The sequence below is a fragment of the Apostichopus japonicus genome, chromosome 2, assembly GCF_037975245.1.
Source record: "Apostichopus japonicus isolate 1M-3 chromosome 2, ASM3797524v1, whole genome shotgun sequence".
Taxonomy (NCBI): Eukaryota; Metazoa; Echinodermata; class Holothuroidea; order Aspidochirotida; family Stichopodidae; genus Apostichopus; species Apostichopus japonicus.
The window spans coordinates 13164166-13185825 of record NC_092562.1 but is presented as its reverse complement, the minus strand read 5'-3'; the positions used below and the strand labels follow the sequence as shown (position 1 = coordinate 13185825).

Genomic DNA, 21660 nt, shown 5'->3' with positions numbered 1-21660 from the left:
GTAATTTTTTTTTTGTACATTTAGTGATAATTTATTGGCTGAAAACAAATTACAAAATTTATTTAATTCAATTGACACGTTGGAAGATAATGTGAATATGTCGTCTCTCTCGAAGAAAATACTGGTTTCATCAGCAAAGAGAATGATTTTGGCTAGTTTGGAGACATGACAAATATCGTTAATATATAGAATAAATAACAAAGGAACTAAGACTGAACCCTGTGGAACGCCGCAACGAATTTTATCAAGATCGGATCTAGAATTGTTATACAAGGTATACTGATATCTGTTCGAAATATAGCTTTCAAGCCAGTTGAGAGTAGTTCCTCTAATGCCGTATGAAAATAATTTATTGATGAGGATGGTATGATCGATCGTGTCAAATGCCTTCGAAAGGTCGAGGAATACACCTATGCAATTTTTGCCATTATTAAGACTAGTATGTAAACTGTTAACTGCGTCTGCCGAAGCCGAAGCCAGTTCAGTAGAATGTTTGGGTCGAAAGCAGTACTGTTCTTTACAAAAAAAATTATATTGGTTAAGAAAATTAAATATGCGATTGAACATAAGTCGTTCTATGATTTTAGAAAAACAGGAAAGCAATGAAATCGGTCGATAATTCTCATATACATTTGAATCTCCTTTTTTAGAGATTTGTATAACCTTTGCCATTTTAAGTTTATCTATAGGAATACGTGTTATCTAGGAATACGTGTTAAATGATAAATTACATATATGGGTCAAAGGCGTAGCAATAAAAGGAATAACCTTTTTTTTATAATTCCAGGTTTGAAATCATCATATCCTGCTGCTTTGTTGGGTTTCAAGTTGGAAGTTGCGATTTTAATTAGTTCTACTTCTGTGACTGGGAATGTGAATATTGAATGACTATTGTTATCATGGATGGTTTTATGTGATTTACCTTTGTTATATATTTTACTAGCAAGCGACGGTCCAAGATTTATATAGAAATTGTTGAAGTTATTCGCAATGATATTTTCATCACTGGTTTCTTGGTCACAATCTTTGAAAACAGCAGGATATGATTCCTTTCACACGCCGCAAATGTTTCGCAGGCCGCTCTTTCAGCGTCGCTGGCACCGGACTTTGGAACGTACTCCCCGTCGACACAAAAAATTCGAAGACCATCAGAACTTTTAAAGTTGCTTTTAAGACTCACTTATTTAAGAAATCGTTTTTATAATTGTATTGTTGTTCAGCGCCATTGAGTGTTTTAACAGTAATATGTATGTATGTATGTATGTATGTATGTATGTATGTATGTATGTATGTATGTATGTATGTATGTATGTATGTATGTATGTATGTATGTATGTATGTATGTATGTATATGTGATCTTCCCGCAAGCAGGAACTCGCGAAAGAAGCCATGGAGGCTTGTAGACTCGCAAGCTGACCGAAGCCAATCTCTCGGCACACATCCATTTAACGTCCATGTCAGGAAGTTGTTATTGAACAACACCCTTGCCAGACGACACACATTGCTGTCGGCGGGGAATCGAACCGGGGATCTCATGACTGGGAGACGCCGGCGTTAACCACTAGGCTATACACTCCGCGCTTTACCAAGCGCTTACTCCGCGCTTTACCGCGCTATGCGCTTTACCAAGTGTTACCACCTTAACCTTAACCTTATGATTCTTTACGGTTATTGTGCAATATTTTATTTATAGTACGCCGTGTATGGTTTGTATTATTTCTGCTCTCATTAAGTTATTGTCAAAATAGAGCTTTTTCAAAAGTCTAATTACTTGGTTAAGCTTATTGCGATACGTTGTATACATAGACTTGTTCGTAACTGTAGGAGACTTTAACTGACGTCTGTAAAGTTTGTGCTTCCTTTTTATGGAAGTCATAGTACCATTCGTAATCCAGCGGTGTTTCTTTCTACGAAGCTGTTTTTGATTGATTTGGCGAATAGGAAAACAATTATTATAAGTTGAACTGAGATAATTTAAAAAAGGTATTATGAGCAGAATTACCACCATTTTCGTTTAAAACATTATCCCAAGATGTGTCACTTATTTCAGAAGTAAAACGCTTTATGTTGTTAATATTGTAATTACGTATATAGATGCATGTTGTTAGATGTGGGTTTTTTTATTTATTTTTTTTTATTTATTTTTATTTTTTATTGAAACCAGTATAAATATATCATATTTATAAAAAGGAGTACACATATCACTTTTAGAAATATCGGAAAATGGTCACTTATATCAGTGATGAGAACTGCTGAAGTAATCGTAGAGTCATCGGTTGTAATGATGTTATCTATCAGGCTTGCAGTTATACTACTAATACGAATTGGAACAGTTATTGTAGGGACGAGTCCGTTCGAATAGAGAATATTTAAATATGTAGTTGATTTGATTGCATTCGATAAATCAATAATATAATCACCCATTACAGTTCTTATTCGAAATTATATTGAAAATAACTTCAAGATTAACATAAAACTCATCTAAAGAACCATTAGGTGGTCTGTAGACTATGCCGATAAGAAATTTATCCTTTGAATTTATGTTAGTAGCCTCTGTTAAGAGAGATTCTATAGAAGTATCAAAATTGATAGGTCGGGTGTACAAATAAAACTTATATCTTTATGTACAAATAGACAGACTCCACCGCCCCGTTTAATGTCGCGATGTTTTTCAACAAGTTTGTAATTCTCCATTTTTTATGAGGGAGAGAAAAATTATCAGTATGATATCGCCTGGTGGTTGTGACGTTGGTCCTGGGGATGTTCTTCCTCTGTTGCTGGCTTCTATATTTTTTCTTTACGACTATCCAGTCTGCTCCGTCATTCGATGACAGGGTTCGCTTTATCTTTGCGTCGACTTGATGATTTTCTTTGCTCTCCTTTCTCGGCTGAACTTTAGTCAGGTTAGCATTACTTTCCATAACTGTTGACTCGGTCCTAGGTCTGTTCATATCACGGTACTGGTCTGTTTTCTTTACAGAAGACTGCCGACTTCTCTCTTTCAGGTCCGTTTTGTTTACAGGAGGGTGCTGACTACTCTCTTTCAGGTCACTATACATTCCTCGTCTTCATATTTTGCTAATACCCCAGTATTCGCAGGTCTCGATTTACTTTCCTGAGCTTCATAAGCCGTTGGCTTCTCTGTGTCCTCATTAGTCGTTGGCTTGTCAAATGGGTTCTCGATTTCTGTGCCCTCTCCATCTCTCTAATCTCTATCAGGAGGATCGTCTTTGATGGTTGGGTATGTGCCCCCTCCCCCTTTAAAGAGGTATTCTGGTTGCAAAATATTTCAAAAGATAGACTAAAGTATTGGAGTAATATATAAATCCCCACTGTATGTTGGAAACCTCATCTCATATCCTTGTTCCCAACTCGACATAACGCTGATTGAATGATTCTTATTTTTGACTGGTTAAATTCTCAATTCTCGCCTGGAATGGATCACAGTAGATGGTATGTGATGTCACTCGGGTAGTTGTCCGTCAAACTAAATACACAAGTCATGAAATATCTGCATTATTACCCCTCATTGACAGTTATGCGAATCCAGTTAATACGCATTGACACACCAGTAGAATCACTGCGGTCGAGTGGTACGTGAAACAAGGTCAGTGGATCTATTCCTAACTTAGCCTGATGAGTCTGAAAAGGGCGAAACCGGTCGTGATGTGTTAGTTGTGTGGTGTGTTGATCTGAATTTGTTTTACTATACATCTGTCGTACCACTTGCTACACATTCATTTCTTATTTACGGCTTGGTTTGCCTAGAAAAAGTGGTAATTCTGTGTAAATTGTCATATCCAGAAAGCACCAGGGGTGCACTCTGTACAATCATAACACTTGGGTGATACGCCCTCAATAACAGTTATACAAATCCAGTATATACGCGTTCACAAGCCATTAGAATCACTTTGGTCGAGTAGTACGGACTCCGGGGATCGATTCCGACCTTGGCCTGATGGGTGAATGTTCTGGTGTGTTGATCTGGATTTATTTACTACACATTCTTTCTTATCTACGGCTTGGCTTGCCTATAGAATGTGGTAATTCTGTGTAAATTGTCATATCCAGAAAGCACCAGGGATGCACTCTGTACAATCATAACACTTGGGTGATACGCCCTCAATAACAGTTATACAAATCCAGTATATACGCGTTCACAAGCCAATAGAATCACTTTGGTCGAGTAGTACGGACTCCGGGGATCGATTCCGACCTTGGCCTGATGGGTGAATGTTCTGGTGTGTTGATCTGGATTTATTTACTACACATTCTTTCTTATCTACGGCTTGGCTTGCCTATAGAATGTGGTAATTCTGTGTAAATTGTCACATCCAAAAAGCACCAGGGGTTCACTCTGTACAATCATAACACTTGGGTGATACGCCCTCAAAGACAGGTATACAAATTTAGTATATACGCATTCACACGCCAATAGAATCACTTTGGTATTTATATATATATATATATATATATATATATATATATATATATATATATATATATATATATACATGTGTGTGTTTGCGTCTGGGTGTTGGGGTGTATGCGTTTGTTTTGCTATCTGACCGAGGACTTGAACAAAAGAATTTCAGGTCCTCGGTTGTGATTTCTAAAGAATCACCACGTCCTCGGAAGAATTCTATTGTATGGGGTATTGTTAAAATTACGTGGATTTGAACAATGGAAAATACAATGGGGTCCTCGGTCTGAATGAAACACAAACATGGGTGTGCGTGGGTGTGTGTATTTGTGTGATTGAAACCAATGCACTTTCAGCTCAATTGTCCAAATAAAATTATTGACTTTGCTGCTGCCATGCAGATTCATTCAGAAAGTGTTATGAAATTCGAAGAAACTACATGTTCGTCACACTAATACTATGAGGATGCAGTGTTGAAGTTCAGATGCAGACAAATTTCATTTCAGCCAGCCATCAGGGGATACCTTTAGTAATGTATTACTTAAACGTGGAAAAAATGTTATTGTTAGTTAAGTCAAATGTTTTTCTTTGTGAGGGCCGCAAAGGGGCAAGTTATAAATATCGTTCACATAATGAAGGCAAGTGGAAAAGAAAATAAACAAATGAGAATTAATTCATTGCTGCTCGTATGATTATTGTCAATATAAGAATAAAACCAGCCACCAAAATATAAATGCTTGTTTCAAATAATAAACTGTTAATGCATTGTTATGCTTTGTCGTCAATTGCATGCCTTAAAGGAGGCATAGAGTTGCGAAATAAAGCTATTCTTCCAAAATCTGCCAGGTCTTTGTAAAGAATTGCTATCCGTTATGTTAATACGTAATTATTACATCGTAAGTAATAATTAGGTAAAACTGTAAATAGACAAGACGTTGTAAATGCAAAACATATTATTCCTATAAGCAAGAACCAAAGAACGATAAAAACAATAAAAAACCAAGAAACCGAATTGAATTTATTGAATTAAATGAAGAAAATCGTTTGATCAGATTTGCATAACAAAAAAACCGATACAATTTGGACCATCATCAATTAGTCACCAATCAAATAGAATACAAAATATCAAAATTAAAATCTGACGATTTGGTTGAATCGCCAGTCATAGTCGTTGTCTTTCTTCTTTTCCTGTTTCGTACGTCTTTTTAACCGTCCTCGCTCTGATACAGAGAGAGAAGGGGGTGGGGTGGGGAGGAGAGAGGAAGAGAGAAAGAAAAAGTTGGTGAAAGAGTACATAACAAGAATATTGAGCAAACAAGCAAATTCAGCCTTGTCATAAAGGTATCGACTTGTGGAACGTATAGCCCAACAATATAATCTAACGATTTCAATTATATATTCATTGTATATTAACTAATATCCCATTCGTGAGATATTAAGATCAAATTGTTTAAATTAACAAATCCTACTCTCATATTTAATTAATATGGTAGAAATCTCAGCGATGAACAACTTACCAGAAAAACAGATAATAATCTTCATCTTATCCAGAGATGACAAAGCCTAGCTTTTAAATCATCGTGTTTTAGCAGCTTTGTAAACCTTTGATGTCAAAATGCCACTATTGGACCTCAAGCATTTGGCTCTCTACAATATTGGCAATAAAATCTAATCCATCATTAGGTCATGTGAACAGCTTCAAACTTTCGAAAGTGACGCACGTGTGGCTCGATGATGTCATATTTAGACTTGCTCAAGTATGCAAGCCGTGTGTCTAAAGAACATGAAACCTGTGTTTCCTCCCACGTGGAATTTACATTATTAGTCGTTTAGGTAAGTTCTTTATGACATATATAGACCAATAATAACGGTTAAACCTTCTGTCTCCCAATTTGTTTCTACCAATCTAATAATACAAGATTGATATAGACGTAGTCCTGCTGCATCACTGATCCGTAGTCTGTCACCAGCGATGTGACGTCATTGACGTACATATCCTTAACACGATCTAGATGGGATTCATGACCAGTGACGTAGCAGTGATGCAGGGGATCATAGTATCCATGCATACACTGTCGAAGTGGACATCGCACTTGATCTGTCGAAAACAACCATGTATGCGAAACAAAATGTAGAAGTCTTACCCTGAAGATGGCGACTACATTGACATCCCCGTGCGGGGATTGCAAGGAGCAGTACACGTTCTCTGGCAATTAGAACCCCAAAATCCTGCGTCACAAGCTGAAAGGAAAACGATATGAAACAAGGTTGAAAACTCTGTTATCTGTAGTGTTTCTATTTACAGTTCTGTAGAGTAACACTGTTTCACAATGTACAACATATCCTTGTTTGATGTAAAAAGAAATAAATACCAATAATAAATACCCATAAAAGCAAACAGTATCGGTATTAGACTGCACTTATTTTGTTATTTGGGATGGTAGTGTTTTTCGTACATCCCACCCTTCTTTTCATAATAGGTGTATTGTGATACTTATAACGACCGAGAATTTTGGGTACAAGTTGGTTCAGACGCATATACCATTTAAGCGAATCGTTATGTTGTACAAAAAAAAAATTATGACAGATATAATGTCGATCGAATTTGTCTGCGTACCTAGCATTATTATACAACGATGTCTTTCATGATTTGGTTTCAACCTCTTGCAATGTATTATCATTAATATACATCAGGAAAAAATCATATGATGGTGAAGGAGGAGTCGTATGAAGGCGATATTTGAGGGAGTGTTGCGGTAAAGTGGTTGACGCAGTCGATTTGTGATCTAAGGTTTGCAGGTTCGAGTCCTGGCCAGATCATTACGTTGTGTCCTTGGGCGACGCACTTTATCTCCATTGCCTCTCTTCACCCAGGTGTAAAGCCGGGGACCTGTGAGATCAACTGTCAGGGCGCTGTTTAGCTGCTGCCATGGGGAAGGACTGTTTCTATGTTTGACAGGTTATCGTTGACAAGGAAATTATTGTAATGCGCCTTGCATTTTCTATAAATCTAAAATATTATGTTACCCTCTAAGAAAGGAAGAAAAATCCCCAACGATATAGTACTGGTATACGTTTCGTGTGGGGGGTGGGGGGAACACATTGGGGGAGGGGGTGGCACATTGGTCGAGGGGGAATGACACATTTGTTTGAACAAACCTAAACTATAAAAGGTTATTATTCTTTGGGAACAAGTGGTTGGCTAAAAGATACTCGAAGGATAAAAATAGCGGACAGCATTCTAATGTTTGGTTATTAAAACACATTGGGGGAGGGGTGGCACATTGGGGGAGGGGGAATGACACATTTGTTTGCAGCGCTCCAGTCTCTGCTTTATAAGATGTTAAGACTTACGCTTAATGCAATCAGGAGCTTGTAATCCTGGATAACATTTACACCCGACCTTGCCGGGTTTACAGATCAAAATGTTACTGCAATCACTCCCTGGAAATACATCACTGCACTCGTATGAACAATCTTTTCCGATTTCGCCTTCATCGCAAGCTAAATAGAAGGAAGAAAGTAGGAAAGGTATATTGAATGTCATGAATAACACAACGATGAACACGGTTTGATAACATAGACAGAAAACAATTAGCAAAGAAGCAAACAAATTCGTCAGTCAATCAATCGATCCATCAGTCAATCAATCAATCAAATCATACATCCATCCATCAATCAAGTGCATTCAAATAACTGCAGTAAATCAATCAAACCATCTGTCAATCAATTAAATCCTTCAACCAATCAAGCAACATATCGATCGTTCAATCAATCATAAATAAAGTGCAGTAAATGAATCGCAGTCAATCATTCAAGCCACCCATCTGTCAATGAATCCAGAAATTTATCCATCCATCCATCAATTAATTAGTCAATCAATTAAGCACTTTCAATCACAGTAAATCCATCAAGACATCCATCTGTCCAGTGATAACACAAAGAATCAAGTGACATATCATTCAATTCATCGATCATTCAAGTAATCCATCCATCAATCAATCAATCGAGCCGTGAATTTATCCAACCATCCACACATCCATCCAACTATAAATCCATAAATTCATCCTGCTATCCATCAAACAATTCATCAATTATTCAATCATTCTATCAATCAATCAGTAACCAATCAATACAGTCTAAGATTAAAATAGTCAGACAATTTTCCTTTTAATACAGCAATATAGTTGGCAACTGACGGTTTATTGATAAACATTACTTCTTACAATTATATAATTATGTCTGACAACCTACATCGATTGTTCCTCTAAATTCCAATTAGTAAGATTGTAACTAATCAGCATAATCAGTCACGTGTTCATGTTTCAAGTAGTTAACTTACACATTTATGAAGAAATTAGTATTTCGAACCTATTAAAAAAATTAGCAAGAAGGAACTTTTGTTATTTATATATAACACATATAGAAAGCAACATTTAACTGATGGACTTATTTCCAATAATGTTACAGCAAAGTTCTTTATGAACCGGTTACTTTTGGTTTCTGCACAAACCTTAACTATAAAAGGTTATTATTCTTTGGGAACAAGTGGTTGGCTAAAAGATACCCGAAGGATAAAAATAGAGGACAGCATTCTAATGTTTGGTTATTACAACAGTGTACGCTTTATCAAATTTGAAAACGCGGGTCTTACCATCCTCGCATGTATCTCCAGTAAATCCTGGGTAGCAATTACAAAGTCCGTTGACGTCATCACAAACACCGTTTTCACACATTGGACAAGGGAAAGCACAGCCAGCACCAAAACGGTCATGGTTACAACCTGTATGGATATAAATGAGGAGGGCGTTTTGTGGTATTGGTGTACATTGAAACTCTAAAAACGACAAGAAATCTAGAGCACACAATATGTGTGGACCTGATCAATCATTACAGAGTTGCACTATCTAGATGGACGGATCTTGGCTGTGTTCTCACGGAAGCTTAAAACGTCGTGGGCTTTAACTGTATGAAAAACGGCTGTGCTTATATGACGTATCCACCTTGGTGACAAATATCCAGCCATTGTTTATCCTCCCGGGCGTAAGGTTTGTGGGAAAGGGCCAGGGAGGGAATGGGGTTGGTGTTGGGAAGGGGTCAATAAGAATATCAGAAACCATAACATACCAACATTTTGTAGGAACTTACTTCTAACACAGAGATAAAAGAGTGGATGCCATGTCCGCTTCTCTCTCCCTGGACGATAAACTTCATAAATACTATCGGATAGTTCGCTACCAGACAATGGACAGGCTAGCAGCCCATCGCATGATGGGACTGGCACAGGAGCGTTTGGATTACCACTTGCGTCGAAGGTTGTGCAACGCCATCTGAGAGTTGGTTGAAATTTAACAAGTGTGCCGATCAACTCAGCTCCGAGGGATACGCTTTGGTCTGGACTTATGGTGTATGTATAAAGTGTGTTGACGAACCCTTCAAGGAAGAAAACAAACAAACAAATAACAACGGATACTGAGGGCAAATTTATGAATTTTGCTTATTGACAATTTATCACAAACCTTTAATGCCATGTATTATATATATATATATATATATATATATATATATATATATATATATGGGTTAGATTAGCATTGGCCTTTCCCCACCTCCCCCACTGGCCCTTCCCCCTCCCCATTGTAGTCGTGGTTTATAATAATATCGTCAAAGTCCCGAAAGTATCGAGACAAACAAGTCCTAGTTCTGATAGGGATAAAGGTGGATAACAGCTCACGCAAACATCTACAAAAATATGACCATTTCATTGACTGGGAAATCATTGGCATATATATATATATATATGATACATTCCTTTATTTTTACAGGAACAACATAGCAACTTGAACGTAAATTATTATAACACATACCACTGTTTTCGGTTGCAATGCATGGTATCCACTCTTCCATTAGATTCGCACCATCTGGATTAAAATGAGCTTGAAAAACACCGAAGCGTCTCCCTCTTGCTTTCGGTGGCACCGCCGCAGAGAAACCTTCATAATAAGGAGGCGTGGCAGTATTGCTCTTTACAGTATGTATGGGGAGTTTAAGCCATCGTCCTGTACGCGCCGCTCTGTCAACATCGATGGTTCCTTCTTCAGTTGTAACACCCACCACACATACATCACCTCCACTTCGTCGCAGTGCAAGAGGGTTTTTAACCAAGCAGCAGGCATCGATACGTGGTATTACGTCTATTTTGTTCAAAGACGAAGGATAAAAATAAAGAAGAATGAAACTCAAAAGCTTTGTGAACTATATATATATATATATATATATATATATGTATATATATATATATGTATATATTATATTTTATATATATACACACCCTTAGATGACGAACAACAACATTCGTCCCTGACGGTTTGTAACTTATTGTAAACATGTTACTGAGTCCCTATAACCCCAATATTATCCTGATTTATTTTGTGTTGAATCTGTGTCAGTTTCCTATTTTGCGTTAGACTGTGTAGGCCAGCCACTTTAATTAATATGCTTCAGTTTAATGGTCTTGGTTAATAAGAAGGATGTCAACGTTGTGCCTAAAGGTCATCCTTCAACAATAGCTAGGACTATATACTTACCCCGACATTCGCCTTCAGGGTCGGGATCAGCACAGTTCTGTGCTGCGGAGTTCTCGCATTGACATGCACCACCGCCCGCATCGTCGAAACAGAAGCCACAGAAAGGGGCAGTTGTACTGCATCCGCATGCCGCGGGAACTAATAGTAACAGAAATATTTACATCGCCATGGAGGAGACAAAAAAATGAAAAGATTTTATTAACATGATGTAGATTTTGTAGAGTCCCAGAAATTCATCTTTGCCATATTTTAATAGCATTTGACGCGTTACACGGTAGCGGTATTTTGAAGGTATACACACATGCGACTTTTAAATGTCCAATCGTTGCTGTGAGTGGAATGCACGATATCACATCTTTGTTTCATTTCTGTGAACATCTATGAAACCCAAAAGTCATCTATCCAATAAACGATATTTGGACATGTGCTACGACAAAAGGTGGTATACTACCAAAACGTACGCCACCTTCTAAGGAATCGTATCACTTCCATTGTAAATTGGAGCTCGGTTACACGTAAATGCATATCATCGGCGTTACTGAGCCTGGAATTAGAACGTTAACATCGAGACGTCAGTCCGTCGTTATATGATTCATCTGAACAACGATAATGTGCAAGGTATGGATTTTGCATTCCATTGCTTAAATTCTCAGTACTTGTCTACCAAATTTAACCTTCGACCTTTTCCAGCTTACTGCACTAAATTCTCAGTGAAAATGACAACGTTCTATGCAATTTTCATATCAATATTCATTTTTTAATTGATTTATCTGTGGTTAAAAATTTTGAACTGAATAAAATTCGCCAATTTTTTATGAGTCCTTTGATTTTGCAAACTTCAATCACAATTTGCAAGCCCCGCCCAACAGATCATGCGCCAATCATTTTATTTTGTTTGTAACAACCGTGAGGCCTAGGACTTCTTTCACTTTCGTGGCTAGCCTGCCATAGATCCGTTCTCTTGAATAATAACTTTCTCTCGGTATTACCGATGTAGCTTGCGAAATGGTGTCATTTCCTTCCATTGCAATGAATAAACAGGTGTTCTCAGACGTTTCCTCCGTGGAATTGTAATAGGTGGATGATAGGACTTCATTAAATTCTTGATCGGGCCGCATGTGTACACTATTTCGTTTACATTTGTGTAATGAACATGCTGACACACACAGTCGCAGTGATTTTGCGCCAAAAGGGCAACAGAATATAAATTTCTTTCTTTCGATTGCGACAGCTCTTCTCCATTAAAACCACCTGGCTAGAGTTCATTTAGAATGAGAAAGACTGAATTTACTTCGGAAGTTTAATTTCCGAAATTCATCAGCAAACATGCATTGGGACTTTAACAGTAAGGATTCTTAGAAGAGAACCTTCTTTAAAAAAAAAAAAGAGACACAAATTCAGACGACGTGCCAATAACTCCGCCTACGTCAGTTGTTTAACAAGATCAGCAGAAATTATGTCATTGCATGTTCCTGTTTCCACAATAGTGACATGTCGCCGCCTACGATAACTAATCATATAAAACCTTTATGGCTATACTCACCTTTAAAACGTGTCACTAACTAAGAAGTTTTTTATGATCAACATGGCTTCTTATACACGGCTTCTAATCTACCCGGTAGAATAGATTTATGTAGAAGCTTTCGGCCATCTGACTTGATTTGATTTAATTTATATCTAACACCACTTACTTGTATTTAGGCTTTGGACATATTCTTGTGACGAATTGATGGAACTAACGTGATCGTACACATTAATAGTACGTCGTCAGCACGACTTCAGGTACGCAAACTTCGCAAACGTAACCGGTACTTGAAATTAATACTTGGAATTTCGAAATGACAAAACAAATGGACCCATGGCTTTATCTTAACGAGTTTGCTCGTTGGTAGCGTAAGTTCAATTTGTTGCCAGTTTATGATTTACCAAGGATTTGTCATAATGATCGTGCCTACCACAGTAGTTCGCTACCATTCTTGGCATTGCTAGCCACAAGGATATCTCTTTCCTGTTCCTATCATTATGAAACGGCCATTTCTAACATGGTTGGAAAAACGGTTCATTTAGTTTCCTCTTGTAGTAGTGTATTAACTTTTAGTAAGTTCACAGTACACTACACTTCATGGCACACAAGTAACACCGTGCTTTGGACGAAATCTATCGGAAGGTTGCACTTATTTGCATGGTATTTCGTTCGCCAAAAGTCGCACAATAGCAGTTTATATATATTTCGTAATTCAAAAACCAAAATACAAACAGTCATAATCAATGGCGCTCACTCCAATTTCTACGTTCATAGTTTTTTTCTGTCAGAAGCAGTGACCTTACCCCATCCCCAACCGTCTATCTCCCACCCCTTCAAAACATCTGCTCATTACCCCCACCCGGACGTAAATTACCCCTAGATTAGAAACCACCACTCTAAGCAATAATAGATAACGTACCACAGGCAGCTATACAGGCTGAGCCACACACAGACAATCCATTTACGCCCCCAGAGAGGTCACCGTCGTTTCCCGTTTCCAACTCTTGTATGCCATTTCGTTGAAATTGTGTACCATCTAACCAAGGTCCTATCGGGTACCTGGATAATTCATATTGTGTATTATCGCTATCGGTCTCGGTAGCGATAAGGAAATAAACGTAGTCATCTGCAACATCGACAGAATAAACTCGTGCAATCTGCGGTGGCAAGGAACCAGATTCCGTAAATACTGATATAGAAGACTTTGTTATTGTACTCCCTGACACGCCATCCCACTGTAATAGTTGGACAAATGTTTGACCGTCAAATGAGACAAATATGTAAACGTCTGTAATGAGAAAAAATAAAGAAACCGCACACACAAACATATATATAATTAAATGAATATTTAAAACAAACAAGGCTCACAACACCGGTCTCGACAAAGACTTCGGACCTCCTAAAACGACTATCAGTTTCACAAACATATGTAATTCGTTCGTCGTCTCTCTGTACCTTATTCGCTTTATGTATAGTCATGGTTTATTCGGCACTAATTCCATCAGTGCCACTTGTAGTTATCTAAAGTCAATATTTCTTCGTGGTATAATTTGAATTTTCCAATCCACTGCCAAGTGTTGCTGAAGGATATTGTTTCAATGATTAGTATTTCGTCGCTGCATTCATAAACGTTGTTTGCACTCGGCCGTACGACTTATATTCATCCGAAACAATTGCATTTCTATTTAATTCACTCACTTTTGAACGCATTCAAACGCCATGGTTGCATTTTTGGGCCAGTAAATCACGATTTCGTCCATCCTGAATAGATTGCATCGGTTGCTCTTGTTGTTTTCAGTTGTTATGCGTTGTCATAGAAACGCAATATTTACACGAAATGCGCGCTGCGCTATTGCATTCGCTGTTTCATTCATTGGCATTTTATGTCTTACTGGTTGTATCCAGAGTCCCACTGTAGACGGAGTTGCGACCGTAACTTGTACATTATAAGCCATACTTAGTCCAAATTGCTCGCTGTGGAACGTTAAGCGTTCAAGTACCAAAAGATTGTACAGTTCAGATGAACAGTCGCGTAAACCTTCATTTTTGGCTGAAAATATTTGCCATTGTGTAATAAACCACCGTTTCAAGCAAAACTGTCGTCACATATTTTGAATATGCCAGAAAAATGCTAAAATGGTCAGATATATCACACTTAATGGGAGATGGTATAATATGACTTTCAGATGTATGATATGGGTCCTAACGCACATGATGCTGTGAGTTAGATTGATATTTACATTGAAGATTTGGTCACAAGAAGGGAAGGAGCATTTCAAAGCACCTATACATTGATCTCCCTCTCCCAACTCCTTTCACACAGTGACTAAAATTCTGTTCATTCCAAGACTTATTACAGAATTGTTCTGATGCATGCTTGTTGAACGAATGCAGCCCAAGATTTGTGGCAATTAGGTAGATGTTGTCTTGGTAAAGAATTAATCCATTTCATTATCTGATTGCAAGCAAATAGAGGAGTAGAATGTATCGAGAAGGGGGTTGGGGAGGAGATAAGAGGGGGGGGGTGGGATGGGTTGGGAGTGCTTACTTTGGTGATGAATATGTATACCCTTTCCATCCATTCCACTCACAAATGAATGTACCCAATGTCATTTAAGTAACACACATAACTGAGAAAATGCGTACATTTCAAGCGGCACATAGGCATACATATTTAATATTAATTCATATTCTTGCCCTGATCTCTCACTTTCTAGGTACCTATACATAAATATACTCCATGATGTGTTGTCCGACCCCCCCCCCCCAAAAAAAAAAAAAACCCATGAACAACAGAAAAGTTCTTCCTAATACTGCAAGCACTCCGCGCGCACTACAATACTGCGTATTTGCAAGCAAATAAAGTTCTAGCTTACTTTGTATTTGCGAAAATTCCCAAAATAGGTATCAACAGCGTTTGGAGTTCACACTCCATTGTGACGGTGGCATTAGAAACCTATAGTAATTGACCTGTCCTGGGATCGATATCTGACCGGCCAAAATATATGCTTACCAGAACCGTCTTGGTGACATGCTATGCATCGAGGTGGTCTGTCCAGAGAAATTAACGTCGTGTGATATGGACCCCCGGCGAGGTCATTACAGTCATAGATTCGTGTTTGTACGACTGTGCATACTATGAAGTAACTGTTTAAGCAGAGAAATATTAAAGCATCATTCATAATATGCATGTTATCATGTAATTGAATAGTCCAGATGATAGTTTCAATACTGAGTTGAACACATGCGAATTATGAAAATTTCCACATAGTAACTCAGAAGCGAGACCCAGTAGGTGACGGATTTCCGAAAAGTTAAATTGCAACTTAAAACCGAGGCCTGATCGCTTTAAAATGAAGTATCAGGAGGGTCCATGGAATTTGGGAAGAATCAAGTATGATCAATCACAAAATCTGCTGTTTGTTTTATTATTTCGTTAGGAATAGCTATATAGATAGATTGGAGAAGAGCGAGGCAATCCGAGTAAATTTATAGTAAGCTTGATAAAGCATATCGCATTTCACGACTTATAGCAAAATGAATCACAAGTACCGAAGGTTAGCGTTTTACAGTTGATAAATCATCACAAACACAACTTACCAATCGCCTTCTGTCGAGAACTCAATGGCAGCCCTGCCCTCTACTCCAAAAGTTAGATCTATGACATCTTCGACTGGATTCGTCGTTATTATGATTACTAAAGTATTGTCGGAGCCGTCACAAAGGCTCACCGCTAACAAGTTGCAGCGACACGCAATCGATTTGAGAGCTGGTGCGTTGAAAGAGAGAGAGATGAGAAAGGGAGGCAGAAAATGTAACTTACATATTCGAATTTAAATTTTTATATTAAATAGAAAGACTTTTTTTGCTTTTTATAATACATTGTCACAGTATCTACCGTGTGTCATAAGTAAAACATTTCATTACACACTACACATTACCATTACACATTACCACACACATGACCGGAAACGTTATAATTCATCAATACTTAGCACGTTCCAAACATGCAATGCATTAAGCAACCATTCACATAATTACATTTTTATGTGCACTACATTATTTAATATTTCTAAATCCAGATGATCATGATCATCATGATCATGATCATCATCATCATGATCATCATGATCATGATCATCATGATCATGATCATCATCATGATCATCATCATCATCATCATCATCATCATCATCATCATCATCATCATCATCATCATCATCATCATCATCATCATCATCATCATCATCATCATCATCATCATCATCATCATCATCATCATCATCATCATCATCATCATCATCATCATCATCATCATCATCATCATCATCATCATCATCATCATCATTTCAAAACGTTTCACACAGACATCAATTTATATACATTTTACTAATCTTTCAGGAAGAATTGCGGAATTATACACAAACTCGTACATAGAAACGACATCAATCTCATTAGAAAGATTGGAAAGAAAGCACACACACACACACTAAAAAAAAACAAAGGAGCTGGGTGTGGGTGATTTACTTTGTCCAGCCGGAGCTGTATAGATGGCCGTAGGATCCGGACTCTTGAAAATAGAATTCCCTTCGGTGTAGTAGAAGTCGGTTCCGTCAAAACAAGATTTTCTATCTTCTGAATCTCCAATTGAGAGAGTCGAAAGTCCATTTGAATCCCTGGTGTAGATATCTGTCCCAACATCGTAGTAAATAATGGATGGTGGAGGAGTGGGTTGACCTACGGTATAAAAAAAGAGAGGACAGTATATGACAACATGTGAGAAATTAATAGCCCAAAACCAATCAGTAAATTTTAAAATGTGGCTGAGAGAGCTACAGATATTAGTAGAATATTTTGAACGTGAGTCATATATAATGTGACGGCATGGTACATAGGCCTATAGTTTATTGCATAGCATAGTACATACACGCACGCACGCACGCACACACAAACATATATATATATATATATATATATATATATGTATATGTATATATATATATATTTATATATATATATATATATATATATATATATATATATATATATATATATATATATATATATATTGGCTATTAATTGCTTTCTTACCTCAAGTAGACAAGCTTTTGTAAATATATATATATATATATATATATATATATAAATATATATATATATATATAGTGGATATTAATTGCTTTCTTACCTCAAGTAGACAAGCTTTTGTAAAAATGTCTTACGAACCAATTGACTTAGTTTAGTTTAGTAAAGTAGAAAAAAGAATCAGGTGGGACACTCAAGTCTCCATCAGGGACCCTATAGGAGAGAAGAAACAACTGAAGACACAAACACTCAGACCCGATAACAATGCTTCGAGTGCTTGTCCAAAGCATTCTAAACTCCATTCACACTACTTGCAAGTAAAACGTTCTCAGGGAAACCGTTCCACTCATTCACAACCCTATTAGAAAAAAAGTTATGCCGAATATTAATCCTACTTTGTGTCTTTTGGAGTGTAAAACAATGAAGTCTGGTACAACTACTATTAGCAAACATGAAAATGTCAGTTAAAGATAAATTTCGAAAACCATACACACCATCTTGAAAACCTGAATCAAGTCACCACGTAACCTCCTAAGCTCCAGTGTGGTGAGATTCATGATTTGTAACCGCCTATAATAAGGAACACCATTTACGGAACTAATCATCCTAGTAGCCCTCCTCTGGACCTTCTCCAGTCTTGAGGAACATAACATTCATTCAATGAGAGCGGAACGCAGAAATGGTGTGCAAAAGTCTTTAACATATACGGATGGATTGCATCAGGTCCACAAGCTTTAGAAACATTTAGACAAAGCAGCTCCTTTAAGACAACCTCATCCTAAAATAAGACCGTATCCAGTTTAGGACCATCACTTCCCCCTGAAAATCAGGAATACTATTCATATCTTCCCTTGTAAAAACCGACACAATAAAGTTGTTCAAAAGATCTGCAAGATCCTGACTATCGGTAACTATAATATCATCATCAAAAGCTAGTATATCATGATCGCTTTAGTTCCTAGTTTTCATAGACCAGTCAAATCAACAAAATTGCTTGGATCAGAACTCAGGACAAGATCCAGGATGTTATCCCCCTAATAGGGAAAGTATCATGCTGATGTTAAACGCAATCTTGCACAACATCTAGAAAGTTATTACCCTTCCTCTACCACTGGAACCATCTATTTCAATTAATGTCAGATTCATAATGCCCTTTTAACATGCCTCTTATATTGTGGTTCTTGTTCAAAGCTAATTCTACAATGGGTGCTTGTATGAAGCTTCACTTATCCATATCATTGCTCTCCGTTATTCGACTATAGGCTTCGTTTGTCTGTTTTAATTCTGTAAAACTGCTTTGAAAATATAAATTTGATAAGATAAGTTCCAAGCGATTTGCATTGTGTAGCTACGCATACAAACAACAAATTATCAGCTGATCTCATTACTCTTTACTCTAATTTTGTTTTATATCTGTGTAACAGATTTTGTGTCCTCTCGATGCAGGTTGAAATTATCATACTCAATAAAATGTGAGCAATACAACTTTTCTACTGTAAAACGTCTGTGTTGGTAAATACATAAACTTTATAGGAACTGTCTCTTCTATATTATCGGGATATTCTTCAGGGGCTACTTGTCGCAATGCTGTAAGGCTATTTTTCTTTTTTTTGCTAAAATATGTGTCGGTCTTTGTCCTTTCTTCAGTAATCAATTTGATAAAAATTAACTGTATATCTTTTCCAAACTTCGATAACATGGATGCAAAGTGGACAAAAATTTGAAACAGGATACACGACATGAATAACTATAAGTATGTTGTGCTGAAAGCCGAAAGTAATAGCATTTATTCCCCTTTCATTTCAAGTATATCTCTGAGTAAAGATATGAGTAAAGAAAGGTCATATCTTTCGGACGGTAACTACCAACTATACCATTCTACTAAATCAGTTGATGGCTTTGCAATTGAACGTTGCACTACACTTCTACGTGTAATGTAATGTAATTAAAATTTTATAGCGCACTACGCGCGATGCATCTGTCCGGGCGGGATTAGACAGCAGAATAAATCGCAACAGACTCAGTAACCCAACCTGCGGGCGATGGAGCCTCATAGAACAAAGCGCATTTTCACCAAAAATTTGAAAAACACACTGCTAATTATTATTCTTTCAATAGGTGCCCGGAAAATTCTCAGCATATTGCCGAATTTTCACCAAAAATCTGAAAAACACACTGCAAATTATTCTTCTATCAGTAGGTGCCCGAAAGATTCTCAGCATATTGCCCGAAAATTCACAAAAAAAGTTGGTTGGGGGCTGCAGCCCCCCCCCCCACCTCCCGCCTCCTACGCCTATGCTTATGAGTATGAGTACAACGTAGATTTGTATCTTTCTTATGAGTATGAGTACAAAAAAGATTTGTACCTTTCTTATGAGTATGAGTACAAAGTAGATATTTACCTTTGTTATGAGTATGATTACAAAGTATCTAAGTTCGAGTTCCATGACGTGTATCTCTACTAGATTCCAAAATGTCTATGGAGTACAAATTTATGAAGGCGATGGAGTTTAGAGTACGTACTCGGGTACTCGATGCAAGACTGCTCATATGCCTACCACTTAATAGCTGAGACAAGATGATGTATACAAACCTTGCTAAATGGGGGATAAATTTAAATAATTTCACTCAAATTATATCGATAAATGTCAGCTGATTCCATTTTTTTTTCTTTGGGGGGGGGGGTGTTCTTTCAGTTTTCTTTAAATGACCAAACTTGCGTTTTCGTATAGCCTATAGTTAAAAAAGACCGAACAATGTCAAGTATTTAGCAGTAAGATGAAATGAAAAGGAAAGAGCAACTTTACAACAAATATCAGTATTTTTAGAGGGGCTGCATGGGGGATCGATACCTTGCCAACAGGTTTTTGATTTTTGTAAATATCTAACAACATTTGAACACTAGTAATAATCTTAATGATAATAATAATACTAATATTAGTAATGAAGAAAAGAAAACAATAGTCAAAATGGATAAAACTTACCCGATATCCCTGCAATGAAAACAAAAACTAGTACTAGGCTTAAGGTAGCCATAGCGGAGACCTTTTTCCTAGTCTGCAAATGATGGGGAGCTTAGAAGTGGTACCTTCCCCGATATGTAAGTGAGAATAATATTTCATATCTAAAGGACCACTATATAAATTGATCGGTAATCGAGATGGGCGGAGCTTTGTACTGAGGTCACAAGCCGCATGGGTAACGTCATTATGCCCAACGTTTTTTTTTGTCTTACAATTTTTATTGTGTGCTAGTATAAAAGCATTCGTACAACCATTCATCATACAATTTGGCTTTATGTTATACTACACGGATTACTGGGCATCAATAAATTACACTCTGACAAAGCATTTTTAAGCCTTTTAATGATTAGTGATGCGTTGACTGTTCAAGTTAAACCAAATTTTCGAGTGGAAAAACACCCTGTTCATTGCAGACCCCCCCCCCCCCCTCCTTGTCAGGAGTAAAGGTAGACTAGTCAAATAGTTCACGACACAATAAATTCCAGTCGTTTCAATACAAGCTTACCTTATACATTTTGGATATCAAACAGTTTGTATATGCTTCATTGGGTAAACCGAAATGAAAGAAATGTTGAAAACGGGGAATGCGCAAAGAATCCCAACAGGTATAACTAACACAGAAGGTCACATATGAAAGATCACCCCTTTCCCACTCCCCTCCCACTCCTCCTTCCCATTCAGTGGCAGAGCTATGGGTATTGATCAGGGGGCGAGAATGGTCTGCAGGGGCGCTCTCGACACTATCTAAGTGGAGCGCCACCACAGGTTGGCGCGGAACGTACAGATTTTTGTTGAGTAAAGATACTCCCTAGATCGCCGGAAATGACCCTTTCCAGGCCTTGCTCATTTGCAGATAAACGAAGTATAAATAGGTGACAAATGTCAATAGGTATTTGAGAGTGCAATAAAAAGTCAATAATCGCGAATAAGTAAAAAGTGGTAAAAACCTGAAAGGGGCGCCATCAGTCCATTTGAGTCCGTCAGGGGGGAATCCGCCCCTCTGACTGTATGGACGC

General features: G+C 37.5%; 1 protein-coding gene across 2 annotated transcripts in view; it reads right to left on the bottom strand.

Annotated features, from left to right (window-relative positions):
* Window positions 1–20838, bottom strand: part of LOC139978670 (uncharacterized) — a 56713-nt gene extending 35875 nt beyond the window's left edge. The window contains exons 1-12 of one of the 2 annotated variants that reach the window (XM_071989077.1): window positions 20606–20749; window positions 17064–17273; window positions 16137–16305; window positions 15550–15683; window positions 13456–13824; window positions 11012–11149; window positions 10292–10618; window positions 9573–9857; window positions 9079–9207; window positions 7779–7928; window positions 6569–6665; window positions 5098–5644 (exon numbers count right to left, since the gene is read on the bottom strand). In XM_071989077.1, the coding sequence (XP_071845178.1) occupies window positions 6583–6665; window positions 7779–7928; window positions 9079–9207; window positions 9573–9857; window positions 10292–10618; window positions 11012–11149; window positions 13456–13824; window positions 15550–15683; window positions 16137–16305; window positions 17064–17273; window positions 20606–20657 (2046 nt within the window). In that variant the 5' untranslated portion in view covers window positions 20658–20749 and the 3' untranslated portion in view covers window positions 5098–5644; window positions 6569–6582. Of the gene's footprint in view, window positions 1–5097; window positions 5645–6568; window positions 6666–7778; window positions 7929–9078; window positions 9208–9572; window positions 9858–10291; window positions 10619–11011; window positions 11150–13455; window positions 13825–15549; window positions 15684–16136; window positions 16306–17063; window positions 17274–20605 lie in introns of those variants that run through there. The other variant, XM_071989060.1, reaches the window with a different exon arrangement.
* Between the last annotated feature and the right edge of the window lie 822 nt (window positions 20839–21660).